At 40.6% G+C, this 20,358-nt stretch overlaps 1 protein-coding gene across 3 annotated transcripts in view; it reads right to left on the minus strand.

The window, feature by feature from the left end:
• ELMO1 (engulfment and cell motility 1) overlaps positions 1-20,358 on the minus strand; it is a 560,600-nt gene that overhangs the window by 289,775 nt on the left and 250,467 nt on the right. For all 3 annotated transcript variants that reach the window (XM_061198670.1, XM_061198671.1, XM_061198669.1), the window contains one exon: positions 3,201-3,305. In XM_061198670.1, the coding sequence (XP_061054653.1) occupies positions 3,201-3,305 (105 nt within the window). The remainder of the gene's footprint in view (positions 1-3,200; positions 3,306-20,358) is intronic.

Below are 20,358 nucleotides of genomic sequence, written 5' to 3' on the forward strand. Positions count from 1 at the left end.
CACTCCCTGTCTTAACCATGCTGTACTATTTGCGGTTCCTTGAACAAAGCACACACCTTTATGCCTCTGTTCACATGTCTCCCTCTGCTTGGAGTACTCTCTCACTTCCCCCTTCCCCTCACCTGATAACTAGTACTACCCAACAGGTCTTAGTGTAGATGCCACTTCTCGAAGGAAGTTTTACTGACCTGACTCCCACATCTGTGTTTATGACTCTCCTCTGTGCCCCCAATATCACTCCTGCGCAATCAAAATCCATTCTAAGTGGCTTGGAAAGTGCTGGCATTTAACTCTTCCTCCAACTACCCCTCCTTCCATCGCTAGACAGTAAAATCCTCAGTGACAGGACTCATGAGTGACTTGTTCCTTAGGGAATCTCCATCCCCTCCCTCACTGCAGGCCACTTGATACTCAGTAAACATGTGCAGCTTGAGTGCCTGAAAAAGAAAAAAGATCCACAGACGAGTTGTGAGGATTATGTGCATTTGATGGGCAGGCAGAGGGAGAGAAACCCATCAGAGAGACTAAGAGAAACAGCCAAGGAGAGAACCAAGGCAGCAAGGGCTGCAGGCAAAAAGGGAGAACTGGCCAATGGAAACAGTGTCCAGCGTCAATGGGAGGACAAAGAAGACGAAGGAAGAGGAGAGGGCTCCCCATGTAGCAGGAGAACAGCTTCTAGAAAGTGATGGGTGCAAAGTGTTGAAAAGTGAGCGGCAGGTGAGTTAGAACACGGGGTAAGAAGACAACTTGGAAAAATACACATTGTTTGAGGGAACAGGATAGCTGGAGGGCGTGGGCGTGTCAAGGGCGAAGAGGGAATATGTGTGTGTGTGTGTGTGCGCGTGTGTGTGTGTGTATGTGTGTGTGTTACAATTCCTTTTGAAAATCTCAACCATAAATCTGACTGGCAAAGTGAAAAGTGAGACTATAGATTTAGGTACAGAATACGTGTTTATTGAATGAAAGATATAAATAATAAATGAATAACCGCATTCAGACAGGAAATTTACCTCATCAAAAAAAGGAAATTTTATCAAAATGTAAGCTTATTAAAAAACCAAGAGCCCATCTTTATGTTTCAGAAAAGACCACTAAGCTCATAGATCAAAATTTAATTAGCTGTCTGGGATGACCATTTTCATTGTCTCCATCACTATCTCACTACCACTGGGACATCTGTTTTCATAGTCACCACAAAGCTTCCTTGCAGAATGCCTCAGACTTTATATATGATCCCCTAACCCCATTCATTCATGTAAATACCTTTAGCTTTCCATGCAGCATTTAATGGTCCCAAAGTCAGATGGGACACACAACACATTAGGAAAGGAACACTTTCGAGAAAACATTCCTTTCTCAGTCTAACCAGAAAGAAAGTGCATGTGGACAAAAAAGTCCACACCTTTCTTTTCAAATAGGATTTTCTTTTAAGTTCCCATCAGATATAAAGTTCTGTCAGGTTGCCATGGTATTAATTTCACTTATGACAGTTTAGAGAACACACTGAAGAAAATGGGCTTAAAATATTAAATTACTCTTCTTCAGACATATGCTTCTTATGCAATTAACAATACATTCAGAATCAATACTCTCTAACTTTAGAAACATTCATCCACAAACATTAATCAGGTAATGCTAAATTCAATTTCTGCTAGGCTTCTTCTTTTCACACTCAACCTTCCGAGGCTATACCACAAGGTATCTCAAAAATATTAATTTACTTACTGTGAGAGCAGATTACATTCTTAGAAAAAAATTCTGTGCAATAAATATATACACATATAAACCAAATTAAACTTTTATGAAAAAACAATTTTCTTATGGAAAATTGCATTTCTAATCAAATACCTGAGAAGTACATAACACCATTCAGAGAAATGCATAAAATCCTTCATATAATTAAAGTACAAATAATGTTTCAATATAAGTCAAAGCTTGTCAAATTGCATATATAAAAAAACAGATAAAGTTAAAATATAGTGCTTACAGGGAACTCAGACCTGGCATGACTTTTTTTTCAAAGGGGTCATTACTGGGTAGGACAATTTTTCATGGTGCAGACTGTCCCATGTTTTAGGTGGCTGTGGCCAGTAGCACCCCAATGGGCATGGTAACTACCGAAAAAACATGCCCACACATTTCCAAATGCTCCTTGAGGGACTAATGCTCCCTAGTTTGGAGAAGAAACTATAGCCCAGTCAAAAGGAATGGCCCCATTTGCATTACCAGGTAACCACAGTGCCAGGTATTGAACCCTGGTCTCCAGAAAGCCAGTGCCAAGAGGGAGCCAACAGAGAATATCAGAGGCAGAGGCTCATACCTTACTCTGATTTCAGCTTTACTCTTCCTGCATTAGGATATTCATTCATCGAATATTTTCTAAGCTTATACCTAGTCATCATTTTAACCACTTGCCAATGCCCTTGTCCCATTTATTCACATCCTCCTTCATCTCAATCGCGGATCTGTATCCCTCGCCCGACTGAATCTGGGCTCCTCTCCCTGGGGACAGGGGACAGGGGTCAGCACAAATCCAGGGCTTCCAGTGGAGCAGCCTTGACTCGCAGGCCTTCTCTGTCACTGTCCCTATGCTCCAGTTCATTCACACTTTGTCCTTCCCGCCCCTGCTCTGCATCGGCAGGTGGCACCTTGTATTTTCCTTCGTCCCCACCCACAAAGGCATTGCCTTAGTAGCTGGAGTTTCACTAATCTGTTATCAAATGAGAGAAGGCATTTCTCATCCCTCCCCGTGTCCCTCCCACACTTCTCTTTCTGTTTATCTGATTGGATCTCCAGCATTAGATTGAACAGAGCAGTGCTAGACAGAATCCTGGGCCTCTTTTCAAGAAGCCAAATAAGTCTAAGTGGTTTTCACTAACTTTGGGATCATGCAGGTTTTTGGTAGATAGTTTGTTTCTCTTCTTTGTTATTTAAGGCTAAGAGTTTTTGTCATAATCAAATGAACTATATAAAATATTTTTCCAATATCTAATATATTTTTAAACGTCATGTGAAAAAAATTAAAAGTTAAAAAAATCCCTATTTTGGTGCTCTTTAATTTCATTTAATTTTCATTTTTACTAAGTGACAAAAGCCAATCTCTGGGGCCACTCATCTAAAAGTAATCCTTCCATATCCATAAGTGTGAAATTCGAATTCAGTAGGAAACCTACACTAGCTGAAAGGGGCTGCGTGCTTACCCGAATGTAGGCATCCTGGTGGTGCTTGGCAAAGTAGAGCATATTGTCCAGAGCTAACATCCCAGGAGGTGTCTGGGTAAAGTCCATGGCAGGGTTGACATGATTCTGTGATTAAAACAAAATGTTTGATCAGGTTAATTCTTCAGCAGATTTCACCAACCGCCAGAGGTCTGATTTCCCTCCAGAAGACCAAAGTACCACAAGGCAAGCTCCAAATAATCAAGTAGGATGACATTTGCTATCTCCATGTGAACCGATCAGGGTGGCAATGAGGGCTTCTTTCTACAAGTGGAGCAAAACCAGCTTCTAGACCCAGGGTTGGGAAACTCAGCTGAAGATCGAAATATGGGATTATTCTTAGACATGTGACACTGCAGGAAAAGAAAATAATGTAAAAACTGTATTTTTACATTATTGGCTGTGCTCTAGTGGAACCAACAGCATTTGGGGAGAAAAACCTGGGATGAAGCCACATCTCTGCCATTTACCTTTTTTTTTTCACCTTAACTTCCTCATCCTCGTGTGTGAGGGTTAGGTATGGACACACCTGTCCATGGTGTTTGTGAACTTTCCAGACTCACACAGTCTGTAGGTCTCTGAGCACAGGCACTCTATAAAATTCAGAGGTCGACAGGGTCTTAACATCTGCCTACTTGCAGGGAGTGTCCTGGCCTTGTGGTCACCCACACTGCGCCAAGAACCACAAAGACAAACAATAGTTATAAATATGCCCAACAAATTCTCCATATGCTGGAGATCACTCAGTAGAACACCATGAGACCCCTATTCAGGGCAGTAAACCACTCTCCACCGCTAATTGTCAAAAATGATGACCAAGATCTGTCCTGAAAATACAGATCTAAATGGCTAATGATTTAAGGGAAGTCATTCTTATGTTCAAGAAATGGAAAAGTTAAAGAGATATTAAAGAAAACTGCTCTTACCTCATAATCTAGGTAATGTTTATGAAAGGACATATTTTTGTTTTCTTCCTGAATATTTCTTAATAAACACCTTGGCTCTCTGATTTGCCAGGGAAATTTTGGTCAACTGTAATTTTTTCTAATTTAAGTAAAGGAAGGACATTTTGTTCACTTGTTCAAGGTTCAAACAACCCACACTTTTCTACATTATTCAAGAGTACACAGAACCTGTCTTTTCCATGCTGATTTGAAATTTTTTTATGAGCTAATAAACAACATGTAAAATTACAGGACAGTGGTGCTGCCTACTGGCCACAGTTCCACAATTTCCAGAGTACTCCTGTCCATATCTATATAGCAAGTTGGGTCAGTGTAGTGACTTCAGTATTTTATTTTAGCATTTTATCCTGATTTGTTTGTTAAGATGTTGGAAAATTTTTTAAATACAAAAGTATACTATTTATGATAAGAAAGATATATTTCATAAAATAAATATAATTGTAACAAAAATGAAAATCACTGGGCACATCAAATGCAGTGGGTTTCAGCTTTAATCTGATACTCATTGGTGTTAAGAGGCTCAGGCCTGTATTCAATAGTGAGGGGAAAATCAAAATGCTGGAAATAAGCGATCAGAGATTTAGTCTCAAAAGTAACTTGCAATGAAAGATTTTATAATATTTTCAGTTCTTAAGAAAAGAATAGTGGAACTTCCCTCATTATGCATACATTTATTATTTTGACTTTGATACGTTCGATTTTCATGAACACAAGTAACATAAAAATGTTAGTATTTGCTGAGTACTTTCTTGGGGTTAGCACTAGTTTGGGTTTCACATGTGTTACCTCATCTAATAGGTGGTGGGCACTATTGTTACCCCCATTTTATTTTATTATTTATTATTTGTTTTTTAATAATATGACCCTGTTTTATTTTATTTTCTTAATTCTGGAGTACAATATTCCAAAATGCTAAATGGTTATCTCTAGGTAGTGGAACCATGGGAGATTTTTATCTCATATTTTTTTCTTAGCTGTAATTTTTATTGAAGTATATACTTGATTTATAATATTATATTAATTTCAGGTATACAACATAGTGATTCAATATTTTTATAGCTTATATTCCATTTAAAGTTTTTATAAAATATTGTCTATATTGCCTGTGCTGTACAATATATCCTTGTAGCTCATTTATTTTATACATAGTAGTTTGCACCCCTATGCTGTCCCTCCCTGCTTCCCTCTCCCCACTGGTAACTACCAGTGTGTTCTCTATATATCTGTGAGTCTGCATCTGTTTTGTTATATTCATTCATTTGTTTTATTTTTCAGATTACACACATAAGTGATAGCATACAGTATTTGTCTTTCTACATCTGACTTATTTCACTGAGCATAATACCTTCCAGGTCCATCCATGTTGTTGAAAATGGCAAAATTTTATTCTTTTTAATGGCTGAGTAATATTCCACTGTGTGTGTGTGTGTGTGTGTGTGTGTGTGTGTGTGTGTATATACACACACACCACATCTTCTTCATCCATTTACACACCACATCTTCTTCATCCATTTATCTGTTGACGGCACTTTGGTCGTTCCTTCAAGAAGTGGCATCTACACTAAGACCTGTTGGGTAGTACTAGTTATCAGGTGAGGGGAAGGGGGATGTGAGAGAGTACTCCAAGCAGAGGGAAACATGTGAACAGAGGCATAAAGGTGTGTGCTTTGTTCAAGGAACCACAAATAGTACAGCATGGTTAAGACAGGGAGTGGCAAATATGATCATGGCTTGGGAGGCAAATGTGGGCTAGTTCATTAGGGACCCTCCATACTGTATTAAAGTGCTCGCTTGTGCCTTAACCCAAAGGCAGTGAGGATTTCCATATCTTGGCTATGCTGCTATGAACACTGGGGTGCATGTATCTTTTTGATTAGTGTTTTTGTTTTCTTCGGATATATACCCAGGAATGGAACTGTTGGATCATACAGTAGTTCTATTTTTAGTTTTTGAAGGAACCACCATACTGTTTTCCACAGTGGCTGCATCAATTTTATTGGTGAGGAAACTGCAGCTCAGATGAGATAAGAAGCTTGCCCAGGACCTGGCAACTTGAATTTGGCAGAGCAGGCAATGTCTTGCTTGGACGATATGTTTCAGCATGCTTTTGTCCCTACCTTTTCCTTACCACCAGTTTATAAGTTGAATGCATCTGTTTTAGTACTGCCAGCATTTAGACTTTATAAATAGCCTGAGAAAAATTGATTTGAGAAAAACGTAGGCTAATCAATATTAGCTGCTACACAGCATGGTCCAGCCAACAAAGGAGAGTGTGCCAAATATAAGAGAGAAAAATATGACATTTATTTCAGAGCTATTTCTAGTGTTGGTCTATGAATCTTTTCCAAAAATAAATATACAAAAAGGAAATCAAATGAGAAAAATTAGTTTCTCTGAATCTTGTTTGAACAACCCCCCAAAGCTATGTGTCAGTGAAGTTGACCAGGGAGAAGCCCCCCATGGGTTAAGAATCATCAGGCTTGTTTGAACTGTGCTCCCAGGATGCCCTGGAAGCCTCGCTGTATCAATCACACACCTCCTTAGGCACACAATGGGGGTATCAAATAGGGCACTGCTGCTTTCTAAGGTCTTACAGTTAAGAAACAGTATAATACATTTTTAGAGTTCTTTTAAAGATCCATATGGCTATTTAGCAAATAGTCCTAATAAAATAATGCCTGCTATGTGGCAGGCACTATATAAAGCACCTTGCATATGCTAACTTTTAATCCTCATAAAATTCCCACAAGGCAGGTCCTATTATTTTCCTCCTTTGACAGAAGGAAACTGAGGCACTGAGCATCTGGGTAGCTTGCCCAGAGTTTCAGAGCCAGTATGTGGCAGAGTCAGAATTTGAACTCAGAGTACAGGCTTTTAACCAGGGTTTTAGGGTCAAGTTTTTGCTCAGCCAGACGCCACTGGGAATTTCACAAAGATGTCCAGTGCAGGGTCCCCATTGGTGTGGTTCTCCTCAGTCAACATGCTTTGCTCAGGCAAAGTGGGTCTGTGATCCATCCTTTTCAATAAAAGCTATAATCTCTCCATCCCTCCCAGACATAACAAAGTCTCTCTCAAGTTCAACAAACCAGGTCCTATTGTCTCCAACAAATAGGCTCTTAATTAAACAAAAGCCAGTTAGAAAAGTGCCTTCGATTTTCTACGACTTGCTCTAAATTATGAAGTGTCACTGCGTTTTAGATGAAAAAAAATTTTTGCAGTTGTGGGTGAACTATATTCTTTTTTTCTGTCTCTCTCTTTTATACCTCTGAGTATCATTTTCCCAGCCTCTCTCTCCTTTAAATGATTGTTTCCTTTTTCTCTTTTGGTTTTAACAGCCAGCCAAATAATTTTACAAGCATAGATTTTGATAACGGAAACAGTATAAGAATTACTTGCCAAAACATTTGAGAGCTTTCTGTACTGTTACAAAAATACTCTGAGAACCCGGCAAGGCCAACCAGACCCCTGCTCCTTCCTTATTTATGAGATGCTCTGGATACAGATTTATTTTCTTTTCTTGTTCCATGTTATTTTTTTCCACCTGTCTTGAAATGGAAGCTGCAAGAGCTTTCATAGATGACTTGAAATATCCCTTGTCTTACTGCAAAGCCTGTGTACCTCTGTACATCCTTCTGAAATGCCATTTGTTAGAGCCTGTGGAAGTGCTGCTCTGTGAATCACATCAGACAGCTCTCAGCCCCTGGAGAAAGGAGGATCGGCCACCTCCCTTTCCAAAGCACCAAGGTTTTTTCACTTTCGGAAAATAGTACCAACCCACTGAAGAGAGCACTATTTATTTAAAGTGAGCATCCAATATGGGGTTTGTGTATACAGTTCCTAGAGATCTGTTTCTCTTGTTAACACACATGCCAGTTTTTTACTTGAATTATTTCAATCGCACATTCAAGGTCTATGACAGAGAATCTTTCAACCTTCCAGGACCATACACTAAGGCCATCGGAGAGCTGGAGTGGACCTCAAATATAAATTAGGCTTGTCACCTTATTTTGAAGTTGAGAAAACTGAGTGCCTGGAGAACAGCGGTGCTTAAACTTGAGCAGGCATCCGAATTGAATCTCCAGGAGGGTTTGTCGAAGCACCAATTGCTAGCCCCACCCTCAGAGTCTCTGATTCAGGTGGGTTGGGGAGAGGTCTGAGAATCTGCATCTCTAACAAGTTCACAAGTGATGCAGATGCTGCTGTCTGAGGACCACACTCTGAGACCCGCTGATGGCTGGAATGGCACATCTCACATAGCACAGGTAATATCAAAGTAGGATCTAGAATCCACATCCACTGATCTCTTGAATCCCATGCAGCTTCTACTATAACATGCTTTGAACTGACTGGTTCCAAAGTTCAATGCATTTTAAATATACTTGCTGTTTATCTGCTTTGTGCTTTGGCCTCTTATTGAGAAAACTGAAATTTCCTTATTCAGAAAAAGGAATTATAATTTAGAAGCCTCTCACGTCTCCTCTTGCTCAAATTTCTGACTAAAATAATATTATTAGTACCTCCACAGGGAAGGTAGGAAACTGTAATCAGTCAATATTTTCTACTCTTGAATGCTTCCTGGTTGGGGAAGCAGTGCCGGCACTAGCCTGAATGATTTGTAAATGATCTGTGTTTCTCAATTACCAACGCCATGCTAGTCCTTCATTAGTGTGGATAATAAAGAGATGATTACAATAATGCCTGCCAGATGGCATATCGCAGGGAAAGCCTTGGAGGATTTAGGAGTTAATATTTGTGCTATACAAGTGCCTACATTTGCTGAACAAATATAGCATTAAAAGCAACCTTTAAAACAAATCACATTGAGTGAATATTCATTCAGTCTAGGAAAGGCCCTATCAAAGCTCTTTCTTGAGGCTGGTAGTTTAAGGTCATGTTCTCCAAGGGGAAGCAGGGTTTGATGGTTGCAGCAGATCCCTTGGGAGCTGTGCCAAATTACACATGCCTCCCACTCCTGCCCTCCCCACTCAGGAGAAAGGGTATGTGGGTGTTTCAACAGGCTCCTAGAAGAGCACTTATCCACCTTGGATGCCCCTGAAAATCCCCTTGGGAGCTCTGAAAAATCCTGATGTCCAGGCTGATACCCAAAATCAGTTAAATGCGAAACTTTGTGGTTGGAAACCGAGCAACTGGACTTTTAAAGCTCCCCAGGTGATTCCAAAGTCCAGCCAGGGTTGAGAACACTTTCCCCAATCAGTGGGTCTCAAATTTGAACGTGATCAGAATCTCTTAGAGGGTCTGTTCAAACAGATTGCTGGCGCTGCCCTGCCCACCGCCACCCCCCCCCGAGTTTCTGGTTGAGTAGGTCTGGGTGAGCCCTGAGAATCTGCATTCATACACATTCCCAGGTGCTACTGATGGTCTCTGGATCATACTTTGAGAACCTCTGCTCTAAAGCCACAGTAACCCAATGCAAGAGCATTCTAGGGATCTATACCCAACAACTGATGGAGTTGGAACCTTGATTCCCTGTATCGAAGTGTTTGGTTTGCAGCGGATTTTATTGGGATGCCTGCTTTAGGGAGGCCATGCACTCTCCGAGCTGACACAGGCCCAGCACTCTCTCACCTGGCTGCTTCACACATTTATATAAGGAGGTTCTTGACAGCATCCGACTTTGTGACCCCCAACATGGATCAATGTTCCAAAGAGTCCTAGATGTAGCGTTCAGACATCTTCGGATTCTGTCCTTGGTCTCTCTCCAGTAAATTCAATAGAAATGAATAGTTTGGATGAATACACAGAAGGCAGCCTACTAAATCTGACCTAAGAGTGGGCAAGGTGGTATGCTGAGGAGCAGAAAAATAACTGTGACCAGGGATAGGTAGGCGTCGTGCCAGACACTCCAAAGGCGTGATTTAATTTAATCTTCCCAACTACCCAGTGAGGCCAGTTATTAATGAGGTAAATGTTATTATTCTCTTCCTACAGATGAGGGTGAGAACTTGTGACTTGCGCAAGAGCATAGTTAGAAGTGGCAGAGTCACCACTTCAGCTCTGCAGCTTTTTTTTTTCCTATTTAGGTTCAAAAGGCCTTTGGAGAACAGGAAGATGGGCCCCATTAGCAAGAAGAAGTTTAATCAGAGAAATGTAATGTCCCATAAAAAGATTTTTTTAAAAAATTCAAAAACACAGCTACTACAGAAAAACGGAAATCTGGCTTACAAACAATTCATGAGATCCCAGCTCCACATCATTAAAATTTGATTCTTTTAGGTAAAGCACAAAGGATCTGCATGAAAGAAACACCCAGGAAGATGCTAAGGGTTCAGGCCAACAGATTCTAAACTACCTGGCTTCCGTGCTGTACCTCCCTCTCAGCTGTACATTCTCTTCTCCTTGCCTGGCCTCTGGAACGCCTCTGCTAAGTCTCTCTAATGTCATTCATCCACCTGCTATCCTTTCGTTCTCCGAACCTTCAGCCTGGCTCCATTTTCCCTCCTTTGGCAGGTCCACAACTAATCTTTTGGGGAATACCTCTGGTTCTAGAGCTCTGGGACCATCCACAACTACCCACTATCACCAGGACCCCCTCCCTGGGCTTGTTCTGCAACCTAGGAGAGTCCATGACCAATCCTATTATTAACAACTAAGAGTTAGAGTTGGCAGTGTAAGTCCAAGATGAGTCAATTTTGAGTGGCAGTCAGGAGGCTCTGACAGGCTGGGATTTATTAACAGGAGAACAGCAAGAAGAACAGAGGAGGATTCCACCGACTGGGCCCAGCTGAGGCCACATTTGGACACAACACACAGTTCTGGGGGCTACACTGGGAGCCAGCCCCTGACAGACAGGAAATCATGTACAAAAGCGTGGCCAGGAAGAAGCAGAAATATCTAAACAGTAGGGTATATCAGAAAAGTTCAAAAAAAACCTTTAGATATTTAGCCCGGGGGAAAAAAGTATATGTGGTGGAGGTAGGATGGGGGTTGTGAGTTGGACCACTACTGTCCTTAGGCATCTGAAGGACTGATATTATTGTGTGGGCAGCTACGGGAAACAGGATTAGCAGAGAAGTGAGTGTTTAGAAATACTGAAGCAGGATGTCCAGCAGGAATGTTGTCCAGAGAACTAAAGGGTAGAGAATTGGAGCAAATGACCTTTAGATACTTTGCAGCCCCTGATTCATTCCTTCTCTCATCAAATAATTTTGGATTTCTACTACTGTGCAAGGCACCATGGGAGACAGACATGATAAATTTCATCCAGAGATTAATTTAAAACAAAATAGTACTTGTCTTCATGAAACTTCTGTCTCAGAAGTGAATTATTAAAAGCCTTAACAAGGACTTCCCTGGTGGCGCAGTGGTTAAGAATCTGCCTGCCAATGCAGGGGACACGGGTTCGAGCCCTGGTCCAGGAAGATCCCACATGCCACAGAGTAACTATGCCCGTGCGCCACAACTACTGAGCCTGAACTCTAGAGCCCGTGAGCCACAACTACTGAGCCCACATGCCACAACTACTGAAGCCCGCAGGCCTAGAGCCCATGCTCCTCAACAAGAGAAGCCACCACAATAAGAAGCCCACGCACCGCAACGAAGAGTAGCCCTCGCTCGCCGCAACTAGAGAAAGCCCGTGCGCAGCAACAAGACCCAACGCAACCAAAAATAAATAAATAAATTCATAAAAGAAAAAAAAAAGCCTTAATAATATAGCTTTGAAATATGCACATGTGCACACACACACACACACACACACCACACAGGCATAAGTAACTTCACACATGCACACTGTGGAAGCTCTCACATAGAAAATTCTGGATTTAAGGCAAATTTCCTTAGTTAAAAAACAATGTCCTTTTTAAAATTACTCTCAAAAGGTCAGGAAAGGCCGTGCAGTGCCGTGTATTCAATTCATGAAAATCTGGACTCACTCTCACTTCATTATCTTGAAGAAGCAGAGTTGAGACTTACCGAAGAAAAGAGTAAACTCCAATATTGTTTATTTGGTATGTTGATTTAACAGTCAATACAAAGAATTACCATGAAGACTCAATTAAAATGCCTTGGGAATAAATCTCCTTTAAAATGAAGCTGGTTATGGTTAAAAAAACAAAAGTCTTCATGAATAATGAAATAATGCTGTCAAGGTTTATAAAAATATCTGCCATTTTTCTACTGAGCTGAGTGCATGCCAGATTATGAACGACCCAAGCCCTGTGGCTTGCGCTACCAACACTCTACTCTTTCTTCCCTTAACTCCCAGCTCCTTTTTCACCACTCTTTTTAGAACTCCCTTTTCGCCTACCTTTTGTAGTTTTAAAACAGGAAGTAGACTAGCACCAGTTATGCACAGTGGGTTTCTCTGTCTCCCTTTTTCACTCATCCCCAGGAACAGCACAGGCTAAAAGCTCCATCAAAGGACACAGAATGTGTGCTACCGTCACTCCAGGGCTGGTCTAGCTAGTCAAGCTGGAAACCTGTTCCCTCCAGCCCAGCAAAGCTCTCCAGGCAGCCTCTGGTAAGGGAACCACCACGTACATGGGAGATGAAACCTCTTTGCCACGATGGAGCCAGGAGCTGATCAAGCTGCTGCTGCTACTGATGGACTCTCAGGAGGTCAAAGGGATGCACCGGCTTGTGTACTGCAGCCCTGCCCTCCTCCAGGGCCTAATGGTGCTAGGCCAGAGACAGTGATGATGGTGATAACAACTTTAATCATGGAAGTAGCAGCTAACACACACACAGCACTTAATGAGTGCCAAGGACTGTTCTAAGGCACGGGTTACTTTGGCCCAGGGGCTAAATTGGGTTTACCACTCAACTTTGTAGAGTTGTGAGTTTAAAAGTTTCATGTCTTTTTTTTACCTTTTTAAAATCTTTTTTTTAATCAAAAGGAGAATACTTATCTCTGACACGTGAAAATTACATGAAATTTAAATTTCAATGTCCATAAAGAAAGCTTTGTTGGAACACGGCCATGCTCATTTATTTACATATTGTCTGTGCCTGGTTTTGCATTTGGCCTACAAAGCCTAAAATATTTACTTCCTGACCCTTTACAAGAAAAGTTTGCCAACCCCTTTTCTAAGTGTTTGTTCTCAAGGCAATTCAATGAGTTAAGAAAATCAGCCCCTCCTTAACCAAAGTTAAAAATCTCAATTAACAAAGAAATGCTAATGTTTTGCTACCTGGACAACATGAGCCCTTTGTAAATGTTCAGTGTTTTGCTCCCCTGGATAATATCATAATGATTTTAAAGATTCCCAAGTTTTAGCTGGACAAAATTCTGTGTCTTGCAAATGTTATGTTGAGATGAATCTTTTCAGTAGCCTTAACTTGTGACTCAAGGCCTCATCTTGGTGTCTTTGGGCCCCTTCCCCCTGCTGACCAAAGGCAAACCTCGGAGGGGCTCTTTTATACACTTTTATATAAGACTTTTATACTTTTATATATGTTTTTATTAATTTATATACGTTTATATAAGACTACCTGCAAGTTTGATGAGTTAGGGATCTGGATTGCGTCTGGTAAGCATTCTCCTGCTTCCCCCCTTCGGTGCAGCTCTTGTAAATGGCAAAGTCTTGGCTTTTAAATTTGGACACTGTGGTCCCTTTTTCCATACCAGAATAAGTAGAATTCTTATGCTTATTTTAAAAATGAAGAAACTGAGGTGTAGAGAGGTTAAGGATCTTGCCCACATTCACACAACCATTATGCTTGAATTTGAACCCAGATGTCTAGAGTCCATTTCTTAACTACTATTCTAAAAGGAGAATTGGCTACCTATGCAGTGGGGGGGGTGGGGGTGGGGAATCACTTGATGGAATACTACGCAGCCTTTAAAAATTATTCTTCATAGAGTACTTAGTTATCATAAATGAAAAAAATAGGAATATAAAATATATGTTGTAGTTTATATAGAATTTCAATAGTAGTATATATTCCTTGGCATTGTGTATTTTATAGAGTACTCTCTATACATTCTTATTACATTTTATATATATATATTACATATATATGTATGCAATATCAAGATATATATTTAGCATGTAATTGTGAGTTTTCTAAAAAATGCTTTTAAAAACTGGAAGGAAATTTACCAAAGTGTTAATAGTAATTATTTGTGGTGGTGGGAAGATGGAAAATTTTTTTCCCTACCTGTCCATATTTTTCTAATTTTCTCTAATGAGGATGCATAGATTTTTACTTATATTTGATTACAGGTGTGCCCACTGTTCTCTAAAAGGAAACAGAGACCATCCTGCAGGAGAACATGAGATACAGTTTGGATTCTTACCCTGGACCCTGCCAAGCCTTTGCTGAAGCCCTCCCTGCAGCTCACGTCCAGCTGTGCCCAAGGGATGTACTCGAGCAGAAAGGCTCATCTCCACCTGCCCAAGTAAGTCCTATGCAGGCAGATGGACAGCTTGGATTAAGAGCATTTCAGAAAGTATGTAAATTCAGACATTTCCTTCAGATGAAGGAGGCCAGGAAGAGGTACTTGTCTGATCTGATCTGAGCTGCAGGGTATTTGCTCAATTTGGCTACCCTACCAGGGTACAGCCCTCTGGGCTTAAAGGACCCCTCTCCTTTAACATAACCCCTTTAAGCCAGCATCTCCTGAAGCCTGACAGTTCACAGCACACTTCACTTCATTTGTCAGGAAACTGTATGATCACAGCTTCGGCCTGGATGAGTCACTTCACCACTGAATGGGCAATCCTGGGCCAGCCCAAGGGCGATCACCTGTAAATGCTGAGAGTTGGACAATCTTGATGGGACCTTCCAGCTCCAAAGCTGAATTGTAAATGTTCAGGGTTCCCCAAATATGTAGGGTAGAAGCACTGAAACTGCCAATATCTGACCATTTATGACCTACCAAAATGGAATTTCACATGGTTCAACCAAAAAATGGCCAAGCAAAATAGATGAAGTCACCCCCAGTCATCTCAAAAATTCTTGAAAGGAGATGGCCTTCTGGAGAATGCAATGGAAGCAGTTCCAAAGGGAATCAGCGGGGGGCTGAGGATAAGAAGACCTGAGGTAGTGCCATAGTTTTAGTTTGAAAATAAATATTAAAATTGATTTTTTAAATGAACTTTTTAAAGTGCATCTTGTAACACACCTCCCGCCTCTGTGAAATCAGCAAAGACCAAGGGGAAATATCTCCCCTCCTGGCTGTGGCTCATAGGAGGCCAACAAAAAGCGGGCAACCTCTCTTTGGTTTGGTTTTGCTCATATAAATCTACCCATCTGCAGACACAGTGACTGTGACTTTCTCAGTCCTAAGAATAAGGATCTGAAAAATAAGAATTTGAGACCATTACTCATCAGAGAGCAATAAACCCTGAAAGAGGATGAGAATTCTTGGAAATGTTAGATAAATAGCATGTGAATGCCAAGTTGCCCATAACCTTAGCAAACAGATTAAACAGAATTAAAAACTTCCATGTTAAAAAAAAAAAAAAAAAACCTCTTAGTTGTTTTGCAAACCTCAGATGCTCTAGGAACTTTGTCCCAAAGGCCCCCCCCCACGTGGAAGGATCTGTCAGGTTACTCAGAGGCTGAGAGCAGTCGGATGGGCAGGAGAAACTAGAACTAACCTCTTAAAATCTAATATATTTTTTGGTAGTTATTTTACTAACTTCAACCTCCTCTAACAAGCGGGTGTTTGATAATTATACCCCACAGAAAAAATAACTTTAAAAATATACATCACGGCTTTAAACTGATGTTATCACAAAATACATTTGTGAAGAAAATTTGACTCGAAATTTCCACAACCATTTTTTCAAAGTACAAAAACATGCAAGGAAATAATATGTATCTGCATCACGGTAAGACAGAGGAGGGATGAAAAGGGGACAGGCAGGGAGAGACATAGACTGAATATGTAATGTCCTGTTTCGTGCCCCCTCCCCAAATAAAGATGTTTGAAGAAAATATAGCAAAATGTTACCATCTATTAAATCTGAGTGCTGGGTACATACATGAATGCCTTTTATATGCTGTTATGTTTCTCCGATCTAAATAGTTCATAATTATGATTTAAATTTAGAGTCTACATTTTATTAATTTTATTTGACAGCAAACTAATGTAGGTTTAATAGCTTTAGGACTTTGCACCTTAAATAGTACGGAATAATAAAACGTAAGATGAAAAGTGGTTGCTGCCAGAATCACAAATGGGCACTAACATTTATTACTTTCATACTGATTATGCTTTTACCTCTGCTGTACGCTGGCATGTAAAGGAGAACTGAAATGTATTTTCAACAACAAAAGAGGAAGCCAAATATTAAAGAAGACCCTTGGAGAACAGTTTTCATATTACCTTTCGTGAAATTCAGTAGATGCCTCTGTTTCTCTTAGATAAGGAATATTAATAGGAATATTTCAATCCTCCGCAAATGAATCTTTCTTGAACAGACTCAGTGCCTACATGGGCAGTCTGTAAAACCATTCGGAGCATATTTATATCAATTCCTCCCTCCTCTACAAAAGAGCATGATTTCCTCTCCCAGTCCCCATTTTCCAGTCAAGGATCGATTTTTTAATTCAGCGCCCTGATGGGAAGGAGCTTTGTCAAGTTCTCACGCATCAGACAACAGGCAGAGGCGGCAGGATAAGTCTACTTGTTCACAAAGCACCCACTCTTCACCAGTAAAGCTGGCGTAGGTGGTACCTCCCTCAGTGGTCCCAGGTGCCGGCGGTGGGATGGGAAAAATCAAGGAACAGCTCAAAGGGAGCACAGCTGGCCCCCCAAAAGACCCCAGAGAGGCCCCCTCCTGGGAGTACAGTGCCCTGCAGGAAGAAAGCCTACCTGGGTCTTGTGCCCACCACGTTCACGGGGCTTATCCTCCAAACGTTCCACCCCAAGTGTCTTTGTACAGACAGGAACGTCTCTGGTCCTTCAAGCCTGACAAGGACTTCATCAGTAAAGAGCCTGGCTAACCTCAAGGGGCCAAACAAGAATACGTAGGGGGCAGCACGGCGTGGTGGTAAGCGGCCCAGATTTGGAAAGACACCAACGCAGGTTCCAATGCAATCTTCAAAATTAGTTGATGCTCTTAGAAAAGAAACTTCACTTTCTAAAACCCACTTCTCACCCATAACACTGTGTAGGCATTGCCTCTCTCATTGGCCTGGTTAAGATCAAACGAGATGATGTAAAGAAAACACCCCGAACAGAGTGCTAGGTAAGCCCCAGGGAAATGGTAGCTGTGGGTTATTCACCTTCCATCTAGAGTTGCATCAGTGTCCTTCCCTACCTTCTGCCAAAGATCCTTAGTTCGGAAATCCTGGTCATTTTTCTAGGTGTGGTTCCCCTCAAGACATCAAGGGACCTTGAACTCATAGGCTTCCGATGCCATTAATTCGAAGTTTGGCTTTCTCACTGGCCCCACGGATCCGATTCCCTAGACTACGCTCAGCCCACACTTACTCAAGGATCTCACCAATACCGTGCTAAGGGGGCCTCCTTCCCGACACTGTTGAACAGATCCCCACCCCAGAAATCTGCCAACAGGATCAGACAACAACTAATTAAAGAATCAAAAGCTCCCCAAAGATCCTGGGGGATATTGTATCTTCCCCAACTCCCTGCATTCAAGAGTGGAAAATTTCAGTCTCCCACCCGCATAGTAACTTGTTCTATTTATAGGGACTTCTGGCAAAGAAGATTCAATAGCATTTCTCCTCTTCCACTCATTTATACATTCAGCAACATTTTACCTGACTTCAAGGTGCCGAGTTACATAAGATAATTCAGCATTGTGCTTTGAGTATTCTGTCACTTCAAAATTAGTGTCCCTAAACCACTTCAAATATGAGAAACTTTAATTAACATCTTAGGAAAATGGCTTAGGCACACCAGAGAAGGTGATCAATGCAATGTTCAAATACATAGGAAATTTCACTCTACTGATTTCTGTGTTTCATTGATTGGTATTTACTGTGAAAGCTGCTTCTAAGACATTATAGAAAGCCTTGAAGTAAGCAAATAAATGTATATCTCAGTTAAACATGATGCCATCTGCCATACCGTTCCAAGTCAGGGAGCATTCCTTAATGGATAGAGAGGCAGAGAGAAGAAAGGAAGAAGGAGAAAAATAGGACTGATTGCAGGAGAGGTATAATGAGAGAATAATCAGGGTGTGGGAGGGTGACCTGAACTGAATAAATTTAATGTATGAGAGTCCCTGAAGGACAAGGGTGATAACTCCAGGGAACCACTACGTACACGGTTGAGGGCTTAGAAAACTCCACTCCAGGTGCTAAAGGAGTAAACACAAAATCTGCCTCTGTAGGGCACCCCTGCACCCTGGGGCTGTTTCCTGAGATGGCTCTCAGACTTCTGTATACAATTCCAGCTCTGGCTAGAATCCCACAGGTCCTTACACAAGCCCAGCTCCAGCTCCTGAAACTTTCCCATCCGCACAAGTAGAATCATTTTCTAATCACATTGGAATCACTGTATAAAAGTCTAACTCATACAGCCTCAGCAATCTATTTTTGGTAGATAGCTGGTAAACAATCTGGTAAACATGCATTATCTTGCTTTCAGGTTACTATGAACTACACCACACACACTTGTCAATCTACAAATATATATCATAGTGCCTGGTAATAACTCTGTTTCACGAGACAGATTAAAATCTTGACAAAGGAAAATGGTCAAAAATTTAATAACAGGACTCTTACAAAAATACAGAATAAACACATATCAAGATTTACTCAGCTCAATAATGAAGAAACCAGCAGGATGATAAAGCTGGTTCAAAGAGCATTTGAGGGGGAAGGTGTTTGTAGCATTTGCAAAAAGAATTTGAGTAAAAGACTGTTAGGTTACTTAAAAAGCTGGTTAATTTCCTACAGAGCATTACAACACTTGGGGTAAGCTTTCCTACTGGGCAGCTCTACCAGCTAAAAACTACACATTAACATATCATTTCCCAGTATCTAGGCTCTAGTAACAGTAAACAACCAAGTCAAACACAAGGATGCTCTCCTGGAGAATTAAATCATCCTTGGACAGACTATTTTTTTAATGCTCCAGTACTACATTGAAAGGATATGCCACTCTACTTTTTGCCTACTTTCCAAGTTCTGAATTTTTTTCGTAGTTAACTTATTGACCATAATACTACACATTTCAAAGAAGGAAAAAAATAGCTATGACTTGAGCCAAGTTGGGTTGCAAATGTAGACTTTTTTCTCATTGTTTTTCCCATTTTCAATTAGAAGATCATCCTTATATCTGATCTCTGAATTTCTTAGAGTAAAACAAATAGCTGACTAAGTATGGGAGAAAAGAAAAGAGTTTTTAACCTGCCACGTAAGTATTCAAACTGACTCACTTCAGATGTTCTGAAAAAGAAATGTATCGTCAATATTTGTGAACGTACAAAGGAAGGGAAGGTTCACACTTACGAATCTAAGACATTTCAAAATCTCAAAGCTTAATCTTTTCTGACCACAACACTATGAGACTAGATATCAATTACAAGAAAAAAACTGTAAAAAATACAAACACATGGAGGCTAAACAATACACTACTAAAAAACCAAGAGATCACTGAAGAAATCAAAGAGGAAATCAAAAAATACCTAGAAACAAATGACATGGAAAACACAACGACCCAAAACCTATGGGATGCAGCAAAAGCAGTTCTAAGAGGGAAATTTAGAGCAATACAATCCCATCTCAAGAAACAAGAAACATCTCAAATGAACAACCTAACCTTACACCTAAAGCAATTAGAGAAAGAAGAACAAAAAAACCCCAAAGTTAACAGAAGGAAAGAAATCATAAAGATCAGATCAGAAATAAATGAAAAAGAAATGAAGGAAACGATAGCAAAGATCAATAAAACTAAAAGCTGGTTCTTTGAGAAGATAAACAAAATTGATAAACCATTAGGCAGACTCATCAAGAAAAAAAGGGAAAAGACTCAAATCAACAGAATTAGAAGTGAAAAAAGGAGAAGTAACAACTGATGACACTGCAGAAATAAAAAGGATCATGAGAGACTACTACAAGCAACTATATGCCAATAAAATGGACAACCTGGAAGAAATGGACAAATTTTTAGAAAAGCACAACCTTCCGAGACAGAACCAGGAACATAAAGAGACCAATCTCAAGCACTGAAATTGAAATTGTGATTAAAAATCTTCCCAAAAAACAAAAGCCCAGGATCAGATGGCTTCATT

The sequence above is a fragment of the Eubalaena glacialis genome, chromosome 8 (assembly GCF_028564815.1).
Source record: "Eubalaena glacialis isolate mEubGla1 chromosome 8, mEubGla1.1.hap2.+ XY, whole genome shotgun sequence".
In the NCBI taxonomy this organism is placed as follows: Eukaryota; Metazoa; Chordata; class Mammalia; order Artiodactyla; family Balaenidae; genus Eubalaena; species Eubalaena glacialis.